This window comes from Silene latifolia, chromosome X (assembly GCF_048544455.1).
Source record: "Silene latifolia isolate original U9 population chromosome X, ASM4854445v1, whole genome shotgun sequence".
NCBI classification, from domain to species: domain Eukaryota; kingdom Viridiplantae; phylum Streptophyta; class Magnoliopsida; order Caryophyllales; family Caryophyllaceae; genus Silene; species Silene latifolia.
The window spans coordinates 6,775,860-6,796,096 of NC_133537.1; the positions used below are offsets into that span (position 1 = coordinate 6,775,860).

At 37.9% G+C, this 20,237-nt stretch overlaps 1 protein-coding gene across 4 annotated transcripts; it reads left to right on the forward strand.

Moving 5' to 3' along the window:
* The first annotated feature begins 7,781 nt into the window (after nt 1–7,781).
* Nucleotides 7,782–19,685, forward strand: LOC141622626 (uncharacterized protein At3g06530-like). 4 transcript variants are annotated; one of them, XR_012533045.1, is made up of 7 exons: nt 7,877–8,134; nt 9,035–12,010; nt 12,802–15,316; nt 15,818–16,256; nt 16,498–16,741; nt 17,943–18,067; nt 19,407–19,685. XR_012533045.1 is itself a non-coding variant. In XM_074438641.1 (6 exons), the coding sequence occupies exons 1-5, from the start codon at nt 7,975–7,977 to the stop codon at nt 16,726–16,728; spliced, it is 6,321 nt and encodes a 2,106-aa protein (XP_074294742.1). In that variant the 5' UTR covers nt 7,782–7,974; the 3' UTR covers nt 16,729–16,741; nt 17,943–18,281. The 4 variants fall into 4 exon arrangements, 2 of the variants coding, with proteins under 2 accessions (XP_074294742.1, XP_074294741.1); XR_012533044.1 differs by having other exon boundaries at nt 17,961–18,067; XM_074438641.1 differs by lacking the exon at nt 19,407–19,685 and having other exon boundaries at nt 7,782–8,134; nt 17,943–18,281.
* The last annotated feature ends 552 nt before the right edge of the window (nt 19,686–20,237 follow it).

Genomic DNA, 20,237 nt, shown 5'->3' on the forward strand with positions numbered 1-20,237 from the left:
CTTGGGTGGTGTGGGCTAAAATATTCAAGCTGGGACTAGCTGTGACTAGGTCCTAGGTGAGTATTTCGGCCTTCATCATAGATAGGTCTTTATAGTCTTTGACGAGTATATGTTCACTGCTTGATAGCCTTTGTGTTCCTGACTAGTGGATGTTTATCCAAGTTGGGGCATGACCTCAGGTACTTATTTTGATAGTATGGGGTCAGCTTAAGTACTAGCCGACCCTTCGGTGGTGTCCTTAGGGTACTCACTTCACTTTGTTTTAAAAAAAAGTTGTGAGTCTTGGGTGCGGTGGTGTGTATCCGCATGTCTAGGTCTGCGCAGATTTTAGGCTAGGGTTGTGTTGTCTCTTGGCCATGTTTTCTTAATAGTAAACCGAGCCAAGATACCGGTTCGATTACCTTCCCTACCTCGTGGTATAGACTTGAGTTACAAAGTGACTATTGACGGGACTAAGAACTTATGCCTGTCTTTGATATATTGCCCTTTCTTGTTTGATGATTCTATGAATCATAGAGGGTGAGATGCAAGCCGGCTATGGTTGATAGAGTTTGGATTACAATTTGTTATATGATTCACATGATAGTTAGTTTGGTCAGTTTAGGGGTCATTTGTTAGAATACATGATAAGTAAATGGTTTATCAAATTGTTTACATGTTACATTAATTTTGACGATTCGTGGTCGGGAGGACTCAAGTTACTCCCACTGAATTGTGGCTTTCGTGTTTGTATAAAATGCGATTGTGGGTTGTTGATGCTTAGTTGGGGTCACAGACGGCTAGTGAGCAAGGAACCTTGGACCTAGTTTTGGCTATTTTATTAGTAAACCTTTTACACTTTTGGTTTGTATATTATTTGAAGGGACATATGTCTCCCTTTCTCTATTTTGGGTTTGTATCATTCTACTTTCTATTTAGCTATGGCATGTAAATTAGTTTATCAGTTGTTGCAGGGTTTTTGACACTCTTCTTGAGTTGGAATTGGTTGTGAATGGTTTAGTTAGAAATTTTTTTGAAATTGCAGGTTTTTGGACTAGTTGAACCATTTACAAACATATCCTACCAGTTTTTCCGTAGAATTTACGTATATAACTAAGGCTAGATTTAAGGGTGTCACATTCCTAGCCCAGTACTCTTGCAATAAGAGGAGGGCCGTGGAGACATCGGACCTCCTAACTATTAGGCAGAAGGGGGGCGAGTCTCTATGAAGCTATGTGAAGAGGTTCGATGCCAAGGTTCAGCAGATTCGAGAGATTAATCCCGAGCTGGCGGCCTTCGCGCTGATGAAAGGCCTCCCAAGGGGAGACTTAAAAAACGAGCTCATCAAGTCCGGAGGCCTGGGCTTAGACGCGCCGGGGAAGATGGCCGACCAAGCCATCAAGGTAGAGGACTATCACAAGACTGGGTAGGCCACGGCGAGGGTGGGCACTCGAGAAGAAAAGCCACCGGGAGGACAACCCGGATGAAAGACGCCGTGACAATAATAGGTCACGGTCGACAAGACCGCCAGGAAGCGAGAACTCGGCGGACGCCGGGGGAGTTCGGGCTGTACTACCAAAAGCGGTACAAAGATCACACCCCTAGTCGTATCGGCCGCCGAGGTCTTCGCCCGAGCAAGAACGAGGGGCCGAAATGGGAAAGGCCCCCAAGCCGAAAGGAGACGGTGACACGAGCCGATCTTTGTGAGTACCACGGCCACACCGGTCACCTTATCGACAACCGCCGCATCTCGAAGAATGCCATTGAAGAGCGATCCGGAAGGGGAGCCTCGGCAAGTATGTTTTCAAAGGCCAAAAGACTGATACCGGCGGGTCGAACAAGAAATCCGTCTTTGAACGGATAGGAGTTATCCATGTTGTCATCGGGGGCAACGAGAACGGTGGGTCCGCTCATGGGCACAAACGACATCTGAATGAACTATATCAAGCCATCAACTTTGTGCCCAACACAGCAACCCCCGCTCCCAACATCCCCGATATAACTATTGGAAAGAAGGACTACGAGGGAGTCATCGCCCCTCACAGCGACCCACTCTGCCTGTTCATCTTCCCCAACAAATTCCTAAGCATCCGTTTATCCGCCGGCCACATGATCAACCAAGCCAGAAAGCACCGGCCAGGGGGCAATCAGAAACAACCGGCACTCTCCACCCTGGTCTCAGCCAGCGTCATTTCCTCTTTCCACATCGGATGTCCATTACACATCCATGTGGAGGGGGGATATGGTACGGCCTAAGCAGAGCCATGCCGAGGAAGAAGAAGCCGGGGCAGAAATTTGTACTTGCACAGAATATACGCTCAACATACATCGGAGCCCATACCACGGCATAGACTACGCTGGGGGCAAATTGATGGGGCATATTTCGCACCCGCCGATCGGTCAAAGATATTGAGCAAGGTCAAAGATATCCACAGCAAGTCAACGGCTTAGACAGCCTAACCGACGCCACCTGTCGGCCTATCTCTTGTGCCTCGGCGGGGACAACTAGCCAGCCGAGGCACACATCCGCGAACTCATATCCAAGACCCCTCGGCGGCGAGTCAACAGGGCCCGTCGGCCTGCCATGGGTCCCTCGGCCGAGGGTAGATAAGTCTTTCCACCTGCTAGCCACTTGGCCACTTGGCCACTACGTGACAAAAGGTGAAAGTCTATAAATACTTCTCAACTCTCATTGAGGAGGGGATCCACAATTTAACCTAAGAATCACTATTTCATCTGGTAATATCTTCCTTATCTCTCTACAATACGTACTTTGCCAAGTAACAACAACTTACCTCTCTAAGTTACTGACTTGAGCGTCGGAGTGAGTTCGCTCGGTCCAAAACCGAGCCCTCAGTTTGTTCATCGTTTCAGGAGACCGCAATTAGGAGGATTCAACTAAAGACGTCATTCTACAAGCACGGGTGGTAACATATAACTGCTCTGGAATTACACCCGGAACAACAACGTTAATACTTATAGAACTAGATACCCTAATTACTTTATAATCAAGCCGGATCCTTTCAGGGAAAATCCTGCTAAAACAGGAAGTGTACTGCATTGTACAATATTTCTTTTCTTGAATGTAGTACGAGAGGTTGAGAGGCAGATTGAGAAGGAAAAATGAGAGGGGTAGGATGGTCAACTACGTACTGTAATGAGTAAAATGTGTACTACGTAAATAAACACCCCTTTTAATCCGTCAATACTACGTTATTTCGTCCTTTTTTTCCCAACAATAACAACCAGTCATCAACTACATAACCTCTTCTTCATCGCGCCACCACTCATGTTGTTGCACGCTCGTTGCACCACCACCCACGATGTCGCACCACCATCTCACTTGTGTAAAAACCGTCGCCAACTTTTCATTAGTCATCATCGCACCACCACCAACTCATTGTCTTGTCCTTGTCGTACCACCATCCTCGCCAATAACCATACTTTTTATTTTCATACTCACTACCACCTCCCTTACTAATAACCAACTTTAATTTGAGTCACCACCTCCACACCCCATAATCTCCTATTTAGTTATAAGTCGCCCAAATGTAGACAATGTTGTAATCAAAGAGCACAAATGGGGGCGGTGGGTAGCAAGGACGAAAGAAATAAAGGTGGATGTTGATGGAGGTTATGGTGATTATGTGTGGGGTTATGGTGTTTGATGTGAGATGATGTGTGTATAATGTTAAGTTAGTTATAAGATAACATTAGTAAAGGTTAATTATGTAATTAGATAAAAAAGAAAGTTAAATAAGTAACCATGTCATAAATTAACGGAAAAATTTGACGGAATAGAAGTTTAAGGTTATGACAATAGTTAATGATAAAAGTTAGGGGAACCAATTACACCATGTATGTTTCGAAAAGTGAAAGGGTACAATGTAGAAATCGTAAAAAATATAGGAGTACTATGTTTCATGAACCCTAATTTCATCAACTCTAATTTAATTTTACATTTACTAAATTTACGTGTACTTGATCAATATGAGAATTATTCAATCTGACAAGAATTTGATTAACTTGAGTTGAGAGGGAGTGAACAAGAGACAATTCAATTTTTTTTTTGAAACTTAGTGGGAACTTAGTATTGCTACACACAATCTATAAATACTATTAAAAGGCATCCTAAAAAGGCCAACTAGACAAAGCCACATGGGATGTGGAAAAGCCACATAGACATTCACATTGCCACGTTGGTTAAAATTGACACACGTCTACCCCCATCATTCTCCACGCAGACATCTATCTATACTATATAGTTAAAAAGTTATTTATATCATTTAATTTAATTTCACATGGCATCAACATTTAATATTTTATACCCCATTAATTTCTATTAATTTTTATTGATTATTTTATTATTTATTAATTATTATTAGATTATTGATTATTTGATATATTTTTTTTTTTAAAATGAATGATTACTAAAAGTCCATACAAAAATGTCATTACATATTGTGTAACATACAAATAAAGAAAATCAAAATTAATAATTAGTATTCTTAAATAAAATGTATATATTCAAGATTTGATGAGCTAAAAAAACCAGAAAAATATGTAACTTACCAAAATTAACATTAAAGTTTCATAATTTACAATTATATTTCACATTTTAATTGAAATTTTGGAAGAGAACATATATGTTAGTGAATTGGTTAAATTTATTCATATTAACACAGCTCATAAAATTAAAGTATACATTTATTTCTTTCTTTAAAATCCATATAATCATAATATTATAAAAAGGTTAACATTGAGTGTGTTTTTAAATGACATATGATATAACCACATGATTTCAAGAAGCCATATTACAAGTCTCATCATATCATAATTATTTTCTTTTATGTTCCCTAATATTTATTCTTACAATTACAATATTAGAAAAAATCAAAGAAGACAATAAACTTTTTATCTTCTTCCACTTTAATACTTTATTCAATTCACCACAAGCATTTAACTATACTTTTCATCTTCTTTCTTCCTAACTCATATCTCAAGTTCTTTTATAATGATTCATATTTTTAATTTACCTTGATTTTTTTTTTTTAGAAATTTACTTTGAAACGTTTGATGATATTATGACTTCTTAATTACTACTTTTTTTTCTTGATATGATAATGTCTATTCCATGAGCACAATAATAGGCATGCATTTTTATTATAATTTTTTATTAGCCTACAACTCATTCGTTCTTCTCATGTTCTCTAATATAAGATTTTACTATATTGGTCAAACTCATTTGATAATATTTTAAATATACTCGGTATATCTTATGCAATATTGTAGTTCGTGTACAATTAATTTTGGCATAATACTAATTTGTACAATTGATTGAATTTTCAGGAGCATAACATACTTGGAGATCAATACGTGCAAATGACAATCGACAAGTATGTGGATTTTTTAAGAGGTAGCATGATGTTTCTCATTTTTTTCTTGAATTTTTTTTTTTTTGTAGATTTTTCTATTTTAATTATTAATACAAAACTCATTTGATAATATTTTACATATACTCGGTATATCTTATGGAATTTTGCATTTCGTGTACAATTGATTGAATTTTTCAGGAGCATGACATACTTGGAGATCAATAAGTGCAAATAACAATCGATAAGTATGTGGATTTTGTAAGAGGTAGCATGATGTTTCTCATTTTTTCTTGGAAATTCTTTTTTTTGGAGATTTTCCTATTTTAATTATTAATACATGACAATCGGTGAGTACACAACACAATTTAAGAATTATCAATTTTTTTATTTCAGATATTAGTTCAATATCAGTTAACACGATATTTGATGTTGGAGGATGTGTTCATATGGATGATCAAATCTGAAGCCCTTGAATGGAGTAATCACAATATTGAGGATGTATTTTTATGTCGTTGATCATTTTAATTGATATTAGCCTATGTATTTTTGTTTCAATAATTATGCTAAGGTTTTTAGCCTATTAGTTATTCTTGGCCTTTTAGTTGTAGTAATAATTTCGACACAACATTGATGGATAAATCACGATATTTGATGTTGGAGGATGTGTTCATATGGATGATCAAATCTGAAGCTCTTGAATGGAGTAATCACCATATTGAGGATGTATTTTTATGTCGTTGATCATTTTAATTAGCCTATCTATTTTTGTTCCAATAATTATGCTAAAATTTTTAGCCTATTAGTTATTCTCGGCCTTTTAGTTGTAGTAATAATTTCGACACAACATTGATGGATAAATCTTACAAGAAAAACAAAACCATCAAATGATAATTAAATTTGAAATGGAGAGACACGTATTCAATGTATTCAATTACTATATTAGTCTTACTTCATTCACTTTGTTAGGCTATTTTTCTCTTACCTATTGAAGGAGAAAAACTTGACCGTCTTTGGTAAATTGGCGGTTAAGAAACTCATCAATCTTCTGAGCACCAATATCTTGAAGTTACATAATACATAACCCATGTATAAATATTAATCATTGATTTCTATATAAACAAATGATGTCTATATACATATAATTAGACTATTTAGTTTGAGTATGTTGAATTGAGAATGCAAATCATTACTGAATTTACGAGTCAGCATAAATCATAAATCATCAGAGCAATGAGCAACATCATCCGTTCACCATATACATTCAAAAAAACTCTCTATTAAATTTTTAAATCCCATTAATTTACTAGGTTGTTAATAGGGGAGAACAAGAGTTATTCATGATTAGATTTTTTTTTTGTATCTCTTACAAAGACCCACATTTTAACGACAAATACAATGCCTCTATTCGACTATTCCCCACTAATCTCTTATTATTATTATTATTATTATTATTATTATTATTATTATTTTTTATTATTATTATTTTTTTTTTTTTTATTTTTTTTTTTTTTTTTAGGGAGGTGCGCGCAGCTTTCATTAAAATAAAAATAAAAGTTTACATGAAATTGGTGGGGAGCCGAGATATAATCTGAGCTCCCACACCCTTAGCAATAGCAAAGCTAAGTCTAGTAAAAATGTAAGCGGCCACCCGAGCCCCCGCATCCTGAGATACCGAGAATTTCTAGATCCGCTTGAGCAAGGCAACAACATCTGAACCCAGCTCCCCAAGTGAAGAGAAAGAGAAGGGTAAGAAACCATAACCCGCTACCGCACACAAATCCCCATACTTAGCACACTTTCGCTGAGCAGCATCAGCGACAACCCGGCCCGGCCCAAAATCTGCCAACCCAGTCTGAGTCAAGGGTGAAGAACCTGTCAGGTCGACGCACACATCACGCCCCCTGTCCCAAGAATAAAGCAATAAATCCGCAGGACGAAGAGAGTCACCATGTCCATCAACCAAACCGATATCAACCTCCTTCCCCGCAGTAATACCAGATCTATAGCAGACGTCGAAAAGAGTGTCCCGGACAAGGTTATGCCGATGTTTAACGCCCACGATCAAGACAAGAACCAGCGTGGTCCCCAAAAACATCCTCAGCAAAAACCCGAGAGCAAGCCGGACAGGGCCTAGATTATTATTATTATTATTATTATTGTTGTTGTTGTTGTTGTTGTTGTTGTTGTTGTTGTTGTTGTTGTTGTTTATATTACCGTGTTATTATGTTCAATCTCATAATTTCCATCCTATTTTATCGCATACAATGTTTCCAAATCAAAATCTGTTTTATACAAGTAGTATTAACAGAAAAGGGAAATTTGTATAGGACCCGTGATTTTTCACGGGTTTCAAAACTAGTTTCTCATTTAAAACATTTAAAACGGGCATATCCGTCTTAACCTTGGAACAGATCAAATAGCCCACGAGTAATTTTTACAATCATAAGAGATAAAACATGAGCGTAATTTAGCAATTGTTATTTCTAGCGAGCGAAACCTAGTTAAACCCTTGGATTATTGTTAGGGTTTAAACTTTAAACATTTGAAGCCGAAATCCTGCAAAAACATAAAAACACACTACTTCAAAGAAAACAAAGCAAAGAGCGAAGGAGGTACAACAATGGCGACCTCCATTCAAGCACAACTCAAAGCCTTGAAATCATACGTCAAATCTGATACAGAAATACCATCTAAACCTTCAACTAAACCCTCTATTTTATACGACCCTAAAGAAGCTGCTGACATTGATATTGATCAAATTTTTGACCTTGCTTGCGCCGGTTAGTGTTTTATCTTTACTGGGTATTTTAATTTATGTATAAAGTTTCAATCTTTTAGCTTAATTTGCTTGTTTTTGTTATTTAAATTGGTTAATATGAATTGGGAATTGATTTTTTATGCATTTGTAATTGAAAGTTGAAATCTTTCAGTTAATTTATCCCCTAAGATTCAATATTTGAGCTTAATTTGCTCGGTTATGCTGTTTAAGTTTAGTTTTATGGCCTGATACTTGTTTTTATATGCCGTTGTGATTGAAAGTTTCAATCTTTGTGGTTAATTAGCTTGATTTTGTTATTTAAATTGATTTTTTATGCATTTGTAATTGAAAGTTGAAATCTTTCAGTTAATTTATCCCTGAAGTTTCAATATTTGAGCTTAATTTGCTTGGTTATGCTGTTTAAGTTTAGTTTTATGGCCTGATACTTGTTTTTATATGCCTTTGTGATTGAAAGTTTCAATCTTTGTGGTTAATTAGCTTGATTTTGCTATTTAAATTGATTATAATGACTTTGGAATCGGTTTCGTGTGCTTTCGTAACTGGAAGTTTTAAACTTTGTATGTATATGTGGTGCATTCTATTTTGTGCTGTTTTCACGGTGTATGTAAATGTTTTAGCTGTAAGCACTGCATTTGTTATTTTGGTACATTTCGTGTACTTTGTATGTTGAGTTGCAGACACTGTTGGTTTCGTTGTCCCAAATTAAAATTGATTGATTTTTTGTTGAATCCCTGTGTCATTTTGTAAAAAAATGGTACTCTTGTTTAATAAGCTATTCCCTCCGTCCTGTGTGATGTTTACATTTGACTAAGGTGCGTATGAGCGAGTATATTTTTTTTTATCCTTCTCTATCATCTCTTGTGTAATGCTAACAATGGTAACGTATGCCTTGTTTTAATAGGTTTGGAAGTTCTATCCAATATTGATGAGCGCTTCAGAAACTACAAGAATGATCTTTTTAATCCCAAAAGCAGAGAAGTGAACAGAGAATTGATGTCCGATGAAGAAAATAAGGGCATCAATGCAACTATAAGTTCTTACTTGCGCTTGCTCGGTGGGCACCTTCAGTCATCTTCTGCATACAAGACTCTTGAGTTTCTAATCCGTCGATATAAGATTCATGTGTATAATATTGAAGAGCTAATTTTGTGTGCACTGCCATATCATGATACACATGTTTTTGTTCGAATTGTGCAACTAATTGATTTTGGCGGTACTCCGTGGAAGTTCCTGAATGGAGTCAAAGCATCTGGGGCCCCACCTCCAAGAGCTATTATTGTCCAGCAATGCATACGTGACATGGGCGTTCTTGAAATCATATGCAATTATGCGACTCCTACAAAGAAGCATCATCCGTCAACACTAGTGATCAGTTTTAGCACGGCAGTTGTGGTTGAGGTATTGGGTTCGCTTGCAATTGTCGACAATGACATTGTGAAGAGACTTCTTCCTTTCGTGAACTCGGGTCTTCATTCTAGTGGTAGAGGGTGTTCGGACTACAAGGCAGGCAAGCTGATGATTCTTAGTCTATTAGCAAAGAGAGCTGTGCTGTCCCTTAAGCTGGTCGCCACCTTGTTACGATTAGTAGCTGAGTTGGCTCGAGCTGATGCGCAATGGGCCGAGCTTTCAATCATGGCTTTTGTCAACATTGTGCAATCGCAATCTATCGAATTCTTCCCCAAGAAGGTCATTGATGTCCTTAAAGAAGTTAGAAATCTTCCTGGGATTATTTTACAACTTGCAACAAGATTCAATATTGACAGATTTGTTTCGTTGCTTTTGGAGTCTCTAATTGGTTTTAGTAGCTCCGACACCGACTGTAGGCTTGTTGTGGTATCGATTATTGAGACTGTTACTATCAGAGGCCTTGTCCAAGGTGTAGTCTCTAGGCTTTTGTCTTCGTGTTTAAACTTGTCACAGAACACGGACAGCTCGGATTTGTCAGAGTCAGGGAGATGGGCTAAGCAGATTCTCCATCTTCTTGATAAGAAGTATCCTAATGAATTACGTATGGCTGTTCATGATTTCTTGGGCAACAAAAAACTGCAATCAAAGAGTGAAAAATCTGTCATTGAGGCCTTATGCAAGATTCTTGATGGAAACTTGGAATCAACTGATGAATTCTCAGATACCCGGATTTGGTTGGCGCTAGAACATCCCAAGGCAGATTTCAGAAAGGCAGCGCTCTCAAATCTTGATTTGTCTGTCTGTTTCAATGGCGATGTTACATCACAGAGGCTATTAAATGTGAAAGATGCTGTTGGTCGTTGTTTATCTGATAATGATTTGAGCGTTGTTCTGGCAGCTGTTTCTCTTGATAAATTGTCTGATCTTTTAGATTCTGGTTTTCTTATTGAGACATTTAAGACTTTGCTTGGGAGGTGCACACATATTTTATGGTCAAGTTCATCAAAGAATCACTCTGTAGCTTTTGAGGTTGCAATTTCATGCCTAAAGCATTTGGTTTCCTTATCAAATAACCAAAGTGTGGCCTTGGAGCAAGTCGCTGTTTTGATATTTCCGCTCCTCCTTGTTTTTCCTAAAACAAAGATGCTTAACCTTAAAGCTCGAGAATTGGCTACGGCTATTAAGTGGCCTTACTACAGGGACCTTGTGCTGGGTTTAGACATGAAAATGGATCTCGAAAAGAAGGCCGGAAAGGAGTTGTTTCCCGCGGTTAATATGTCACTTGTTCGCAATTTGGCAAAAATTGTTTCAACAGATGGTGAGAAATTCATGCATTGGCTGATCAAATGTTGCGGTGAATCTGAATTGGCAAAGACATTAACCTTCATGGTCCTGATGGAGTCCTTTGTGATGGAAACAAATGCTCACCAGCTTTTAAAATTTCAAAAAGGTTTGTTTGCATTTCTGAAGGCGGAATGGAGATCTCTTGAGCATACTAAGGACTTCTCATGTGGGCAGGAGTTCACTAGTAAGGTTCTTGATGAAGATGACTTGTATCTTCTAGATGAGTTTGACGAAAACAACATCAAGAGTGTTAATGCAAAGATGCTGATTTTTGTGTTTTGGAGAATTATTAAGGCATATAACTCTATTATACCAGCTGATGCTAATGTGGATGATGATGGAGGATGTGTTTCTTATTTAAGGGATTTGTATGTCTTCTTTGCTGAATCTAATTTGAAGCACCTTTTCAAGGAGCATCGACATTACCTGGTTAAGAAGGGTAAATTCTCGTCCATTAGTTTTCTCTCAACCTTTATCAGTGTTGAAGGAATATCTTCCCATGTACAAATTGAGAGTCTCCATTCTCTTGCCATGCTATGCTCCGAGGCAGATGAAGGGTTGTCTTTGCAGCTTTTAGCTGGGTTTCCCGTGACTCTTGTACCGTTGTCTAGCGATGTCGAGGATGTTAGAAGAGCGGCTATGTCTTATGTCGAAGAACTTTGCTCCTTGAGTTCTCGTGTAAAATCTGCGAGCAAGAAAAATGGGAGCAGTGATTCTTGGGGCTTCTTTCTAGATAAATTTCTAAGTTTGTTGGTGGAGCAGAAGAAGTTGATACTATCAGATAGGGATTTCCTTCCGGCTCTTTTGGCATCAATACTTTCTGCATCTTTCCGTAGCCTTCTGGTCCCACAAGATATCGGTCAAAGGTTTGAAAAATCAACTTCTGAGGGAATACTTACTTTCATATTAGGGTCTGCAATGAAATTTCCAGGATATGCAAAGTTGAAAATATTGTTCCTTCTGAAAGAGCTGGGTGGTGCAATTGTGCGTGTAAAGGACGTTCATTCTTTGCTATGTGAACTTTTGCAACGACGCCGTAGTTCGTACCAGGAGTTGTCAAAAATTGATGTGGATGTTCTATGTCTTCTGATTGAAATATGCTCTATGCCCACAGCTCTTGATATAGGTATTACAATTTATGTTTAAAGTTTCAATCTTTGAGCTTAATTTGCTTGATTATGTTTTTTAAATTGGTTTTTGTGGATTGGGACTTGGTTTTTTATGCCTTTGTAATTCAAAGTTTCAATCTTTGAGCTTAATTATCCCCCAAGTTCCAAATTTTGAGCTTAATTCACTTGGTTATGTTGTTTAAGACTTTAAGCTGATTTTTATGTCTTCAGACTTGTTTTTCTATGCCTTTGTGATTGAAAGTTTCAATCTTTGAGGTTAATTCGATGGATTATGTTAACATTAGCTACACCAGACCAGACACACCTATTTTTGTTATCCTCTTTTATGACTGACCGGATATTTCTGAGAACTGTCCCTCACCCCTATCAAAACAAGACGGAGCTAACCCAACATTATACTGCTCTCTAAAAGGCCTGCCTATTCTCTTTGGATTCTTTACCAGTGAAGCCTTTAGGAATAAAAGACCTAAAGAATTGGTAGCAGTGAGATTCATTTTTTTTTGTTCCGACAATTTAATATAATGACTTGGGAATTGATTTTTAATGCCTTTGTGATTGAAAGTTTTTGTAGTGTTTTCCATGTTGTCCCGTTTTCATGGTTTTCAGTGAATCTGGAATTATTTTTGATGGGATTCCGGAGTTAAGATCAATTTCTCTTTTTGAATGTTTTTATTAGGATTAACTTGTCTGATTTAACTGAATTTGTCATCATCATTGTGGTTGCATAATTTTGTAAGTTGATTTGAATTCAGCTAATATGCGGTGTATGGCCCATCTCTTTATATAGGTACTTTAGAAGACCATCTGTTGCCCGCACTATGGATCGATGATATGGTCCTAAGTGATGCCGCGCTAGTACGTCCATATGTGACATTTTTGGAGAATCTGAACGAAAATCTTTATAGTAGTTTGAGTGCTGAGATGAAGTTGAACCTTTTCCAGCATTTGGTGCTTCTATACCACGATGCTAACATTGATGTGCAAAATTCCACTAGAGAAGCATTGCTTCGTTTGGATATATCTTATTCAACTGTGTCCCGTATCTTAGATTCTATCCCCGTATCTGAAATCAATACTGCCAGGTTTTCAGACCGGAAAAGGAAGAAATCTAAGAAGCAGGAACCTGATGTGCTTTTTGCTGGTAAAAATGTTCTACAGTCTGTTAGTTCCCTCCTTGATGTGCTTCTGCTCAAGAAAGATATGTCAAAGCGTGCCCTTCTTCTAGAGCCTCTTTTTGGGCTTCTTAAGAGTGTCTTTTCAGATCACTGGGTAACTCAAACACCACGTGCTTCATTATGTTACATTCACCAGACTCTACTGCTTATCCTTGAGGATATCATTTCTTCACTACCAGTAGATGGGTCAGTGAGTAATAAGATTTTTGATAAGTTTGACGCTGGGTTACTTGTTAATTGTGCTCGATCTGCAACTGATTTTACTACTTGTAATCATGTGTATTTACTTTTTGCTGCCGTATCAAAGGTTGCAACCGACAAGGTCTTGCATCAAGTTCCTGACATTCTGACTGTTCTCGGTAAATCCACTGTTGGTCATGATGATAGCCACTCGAGACGGGTATTTGAGGACTTCATCTCAACTGTTGTTCCTTGCTGGTTATCGAAAATGGATGGTGCCGAAAATTTGCTTAAGATTTTTGTCAATGTAATGCCTGATATTGCTCAGCATCGAAGATTGTCAATTGTTCTTCATCTCTTAAAGACCCTGGGTGAAAGTAGAAGCTTGGGTTCGTTGCTCCTCCTCCTCTTCCGTTCATTGGCTTCGAAAGTGAGCATGTCTTCCTTTGACTATGAGACACAGTGGGAGTTCAAATTTGCTGAACATATATGTGAACAATATACAAGCATGATTTGGCTACCATCGCTTGTGTCTATGCTAATACAATTGCAGGCAGTCCCCCAGGACAATGAACTATTTTTGATATTGCTATCTGGGTTGAAATTTATTATGGGGAAGCTGCAAGATCCCGAGTTTGTCTTCAAGCTTCAATCTCTAGAAGATATGGACATTATCCAGGGAACACTTGGAGAGCTCATGGTTCAGGTTGTTTTCTGTTGGCAACTCGTAGATTCAAGCAAAAAGAAAATATCACTTTCTTTCGCTTTGAAAAAAGACCTGAAAGAGCTTGCCCATTCTGTTGTTATTAAGATAACCAAGGGAATGCTTCCTTCTACCTTTTTCCGAGGAATTATTAATTTGCTTGTCCAAGCTGACAAAACTGCAAAGAAGAAAGCTCTACAGGTCCTTTGTGAAACAGTGAGAGATTTCGGTGCTATGAAATCTAAAAGAAGGGATCCTCATACCCGTCTGTTAAACTCTTGGAATAATCTTGCTGGAAGTGATTTGGAATCATTTAGTGCACTTTGCTTGGAAATCTTGCAGTTATTTGATGGGTCTGATCAAAATGTTACCGTGAGACTGGCCGCTTTCTCAGCACTGGAAGTTTTAGCCAACAAGTTTCCTTCTCATCATACCATTTTCAGCAAATGTCTAACCTGTGTTGTTAGAAATATCTCATTAGATGATCTTGTGATTGTTGCTTCTTCCCTTCGGACATCTGGTACATTAATCAGTGTTCTTGGGCCAAGAGCACTTCCAGAGCTTCCTCAAATCATGAAAAGTCTCATGCAGATTACTAGAGATGCGTCCCCATCATCAGTTGTTGACAAAAGTAACCATGAAGTTGCCACTTCAAATGACCCACTTATGCTATCTATACTTGTCACCTTAGAAGCACTGGTCAATAATCTCGGTTCTTTTCTAAGTCCATACCTTGGTGATATCATAGACCTTCTTGTGCTTCATCCCGACTGTGTATCTGAGTCCAATCCAAAACTGAAATCCAAGGCTGACGGGTTAAGGAAGCTCATTAGTGAGAAAGTTCCAGTCAGGCTAGTCCTACCTGCCATGGAAAATGTTTATCCTAAAGCTGTAAAGTCAGGAGATTTGAGCTTGACTGCTGTTTTTGAGTTGCTCAAAAACTTTGTTAGTAATATGGACAAAGCGTCGGTCTCAGGATACCACACGAACATCTTTGACTTCTGCATGCTTGCTCTTGATCTGCGTAGTCAACGCCTTGCATCACTTGAGAATATAAATGGTGTAGAGAATTACGTCATCAATGCCATGATTTCTTTGTCAATGAAGATGACTGAGAGTATGTTCAAGCCTCTTTTCATCAAGGGCATTGAATGGGTAGAGTCAAAAATGGGAGAAGATGATCGTTCTATCAGCAGGGCAGTTTCATTCTATGGTTTGGTGAATAAACTCGCTGAGAACCACAGGTTAGTTAATTTTTTCTCATTGGCTTCTGCAAGGTTCAATTTTTTGTTTAATTGGCTTCTGCAAATTGAGTGTTACTCCCTATGTCCCGGTCATTTGTTGTCCTTTTCCATTTTTTGGGTGTTTCAGTCATTTGTTGTCCTTTCTATTTTAAGAATGAATTTGATGAGTAATTTGATCATTCACACTCAATTTATTCCACTTGTCATTTAGTAATTGGCCCCCTCCCCTTTCCTTGGTCTTTGTGCCAAAACCAAAGGACAACAAATGACCGGGACGGAGGGAGTATCTCCTTTTTTGTTTTAAATTTTGCGCAGTAAATCAAGTTTGATTCAGCCTTAGTTGTGATATCTGTGCAAGTGCTTCCCCCTTAACTTTCCGAATTATGTTTCCATAAAATTCTATGAAGAAAACATATGAAGAAAACATAAGAGACTTCGTTGCGCAATGTAGCTTGTCTGTGTATTCAAAATGTAACCCTGGCTTCCAAATTTTTCATGCAGATCACTGTTTGTACCATATTTCAAATACCTGCTCGACGGTTCTGTCAAGTACCTTACTGGTGATGATAGTAAGAGTGATCAGCCAAGGAAAAAGAAGAAGGCGAAGCTTCAAACCTCAGAGGAAGGAAAAATAATCACAAATAAGGCTTTGACGCTTGAACACTGGCATTTGAGAGCTTTGGTCCTGTCATCTCTTCATAAGTGCTTCCTATATGATACTCGATATGATTCCGGTAGTCTCAAGTTCATGGACTCCTCAAAGTTTCATCAACTGTTGAAGCCCATTGTCTCGCAGCTTATTGTTCGCCCACCAGCTTCTCTCAAAAATCAACCAAATGTCCCATCTATTGAGGAAGTAGATGATGTCTTAGTTTCTTGTCTCGGTCAGTTGGCTATAGCAGCAGGGTCTGATCTTTTGTGGAAGTCCCTGAATCATGAGGTAAATTCCTTCCCATTTGTAAAATCTTGAACCATCATTTTTTGTACAAAATTTGCCTTTCCATTAGTCCCATAATAGACGTCTCAAGTCTCGTCTCATATAAGTGAGTCCACTTATTTAACTAAAACCCAACTAAATTTTTTCGCGAATCAATGGATTATTACTCAATGCAAATCGGTTTCAGATATGAATTTGTGCTTGGCTCATTACTCTTTTTTGATCTTATCCTCTACTTCTGCAGGTATTGATGCAGACAAGAAGCGAAATGGTGCGACCCCGTCTTTTGGGATTGAAGATAACAAAATACCTTGTTGAGAATTTGAAGGAAGAGTTCCTGGCATTATTGGCTGAAACAATCCCGTTCCTCGCTGAGTTGTTGGAGGATGTTGAGCTGCCTGTTAAGACACTTGCGCAAGAAATACTGAAGGAACTGGAGACTATGAGTGGCGAGAATCTCCGCCAATACTTTTGATGTGATTTGTCAGGTAGTCTATTTTCTCGTGCTTGATCCTGCGAGTCGGTCTCGTAAAAACTTCTAGTCAGACCACATCATAATTCAAACTAATATTTACTTGTAAATGTCAAATGGTTACTAGTTATATAAAAGGGGTCAATAAGTAAAAAGGTAACTACATTAAGGCCCTATTTGGTAAATAGCATATTGGCTGAGATTAGTAGATTCCGACCTGAAGAGTATGTTGACCAATCAATCTACTAATTTGATGTGTTTGGTAAATGGCATATTCTGATAGCATATTGGTCAGAACCTACTGTTTTTGAATATACTGCTATTTAGGGCTGAGAATCGGTCCAAGACCGGACCGAACCAGACCAAACCGGACCGGACCGAAGACCGAAAATAAAAATTTAGTGGACCGAAGACCGGACCTAAAACTTTCGGTCTTGGACCGGACCAAACCCGAAATATTTGGTCCGGTCCGGTCTTGGACCGAAATGGACCTAAAATTAATTTTTTCACTATTTTGTATACGATAATTACATTTTAATTCCACTAAATAAAATGCATTTAAATAATTAATCGACTCTTTCTATGAAAATCATTGACAATACTAATTTATAACGTCTTTTGAAGATAAAATATTAATTTTATTCATAATATTTTAATGTTGCGTCATTAAAAGCATGAAATTTGGTCCATTCGGTCCGAACCTAAATTAACCGGTCTTGGACCGGACCGGACCGAAGACCAAACCTTGAAAAAATGAGGACCGAGGGCCGGACCAAAATAATTCGGTTCGGGTTTGGTCTAGACCAAATGGTCCGGTCCGGTCCATTTTTCCGGTCCGGACCTAAATTTGCTCACCCCTACTGCTATTAGCAGCATATTGCAATAGCATATTCAATCTATTCATGAAAATGGTATGATTGTCCATTTGTCCTATAATCTGCTCATTCCCAAACACCTTTTCTTAAATTTGCTAGTCAAACCTGCTACTAAAACCTGCTAACCGTATTCTGTTAACGTTATCTGCTATTCTAAATCTGCTATTTGCCAAACAGGGCTTGTGTCATGATAATTTTATTATGAGACCATTTAATACGAGAATCAACATGTATTTCGATACCCGGATAGTATAAACTTATAAAGCTGTAAATATGTAATTATAGTTTGACTATTACTCATTATTGGCAAGTTAATGAACTCTATACTAATGTAGTTACTAGTTATATTTTGATTTGCAGCGTTGCAAGTGCTAATGCTAAAGACCGGGAGCATGATGTTAATCAGAAACGAGTCTAGAAATGGAGACGGGGAAGAAGAATAAACCAGCGGAAGGCAGTCCTCCAAGGTATCAGTTTTGTGAACTTGAAATTTTCCTAAGACAACATTGACGACCTGAACTTTCAGGTCTTTGTAAGGCATTAAGATGACGATGATCTCATTTTAGTTTTGTTTCTTCTTCAGCAGCTTTCAGAGTTTTTTGACTAGCAAAAAACATAACAATTGCCATCAATTTTGATTGTTTTATCACCTTTACTTATTGGATTTACTTCATCAATGAATTCCCATGCTGCTCGGAACTTGTTATATTCCTTCGTGAACTACCAGTGTAGACACTTGATATTCCGACATGGGTTTAAAGCACCTGTAGTTGCTATACTCATCATTTCTCTTAAACCACAACCGACTGTTTCCATAAAATAGCCGAGTTTACACCAATATGTAATACTTTTATCCGAGTCGTCTGTTTTAAGTTTGTTACAAAATCTGAAGGAACTATAAAACCCTTGAAGTTCACCAACCAGTCTTACTGAGGTTCTACAATTCGGCTGGTCTTACTTAAGACCGTTTTAACTTAATACCTCTCACAACCTACTTTTATTTCCACCTCTATTTTAATCGGGTGTTAAGACCTTTTTTTTTTTTTTGTTTTTTTGTTTTTTTTTGTTTAGCTTAATGAAAAGCTAATAAAGGACTGTTAGGTGAGTAGCTACTATTCAAAACACTGTATGACCAACTAAATAAATTGTTCTTTCAATTTAATACATTTACCTCCATGGAAAGCTCCCAAACCTAAATAAAGGCAAGGAGCTATGAACGGTGAGGAAACCTCGTCGACACGGTCTTCATCCCCACTTCCTGTCAGTATGGGACCTGATAATGAAATCTATTCTTTTTCTCCATCTTCGTTGATATCTCCCCCGCCTTCATCTCAGAATCTCTATCTACTACATTCCCACAACTTTTCTCTGTCGAAAAGTCTATCTGCCCCATCAAGCTTCTCCATGGAGCGGTTTCAGCCCAGGGATAATCCCAACTATCGAAGCTCTTGTCTCAAGGAACTGTAAGCTCATTATTTTGTTATAAATGTGTTTTGGTCTAGATTTCTAGTTGAAAGAAAGCAGAAATATTACACAGTACAAATCTCCCACTCCTCGTACCGTCTTTCTGTCTTGTTTTGATGTAGTTCATTGTTGGGCTGGGACAGGAGAAGAACTATAGGATCAAGTATATAATGTCGAAAATGTCTTCAAATTAATTCCATAAAAATCGGGTGAAATATTCAAAAAAAAAAAAAAAAAAAAAACCGACTTTGGATGTCCCTGAAGCCATGTAGAGTAATGTAACTCCGGTCTCTGGCAGTATTCAACTGACAGTAACCATAACTGATTCTACAACAATTGCAGGTTGGAATGGTTTCTGCTCAGATGTTGCCACTGTTGGTGGCGGAACCACGACTCTTCATCCAAACTACATCAAAGTTAGAGATTTCTTTGTTTCGCTACCAACTTATAGTCGTACTCTGAGTCGAAGAAAATTAAGAATTTTGGGAAGTAATGCTTGTGATGCTATTCTAGGCTTGTAGCTGACATGTTCAAAACACGGGAGTAGAAAACGATATATTTTGTCTTTAATTATTTGTTTACCTTTTTCTTACTTTTCGTGGGAGATATTTTAGTCAAAAATGAAATTAAATGATTGGAACCGAGGGAGCACACTGAATCGATCATGCATAAATGTCATGGCATTATGATTTCGATATACAAGGGTCAAGAACATTATGTTACGCGATGATTATGCAGACTGTTGTGAACCTTGCGATACAAATATGTTACAATCAGTGTATATCTCCTGACTAAAAGTGAGGTTCTGATGTTCTGAATAACCGAGTCGCTCCTGCGTCACCTTCTTTCTGCTAGGCAGTGTTAGCAGCAACCATCTCAATCCTGTATTCAACCTTCTTTCTGCGTCACCTTCTTTCTCCGTCACTGGGTAAAGTTGTTACATGTATGCAACCTTACCGATGTGTAATTTATGCAAATAAAGGTATTGCCTATAACTAACCTTGTGGTTCTATATTCTGTGACTAAACAAATTTAGCTTTCCTCCTCCTTGGACGCGTTCGAGTGCTTAGAAGTCGTTTCACCCTCCAACGGCGATTGTGTCAACCCTGCAGTAAAAGTTTACATTAGACGTATTCATCAGCATCAATTTAATTTAGCCTACCGTTTTTTTTT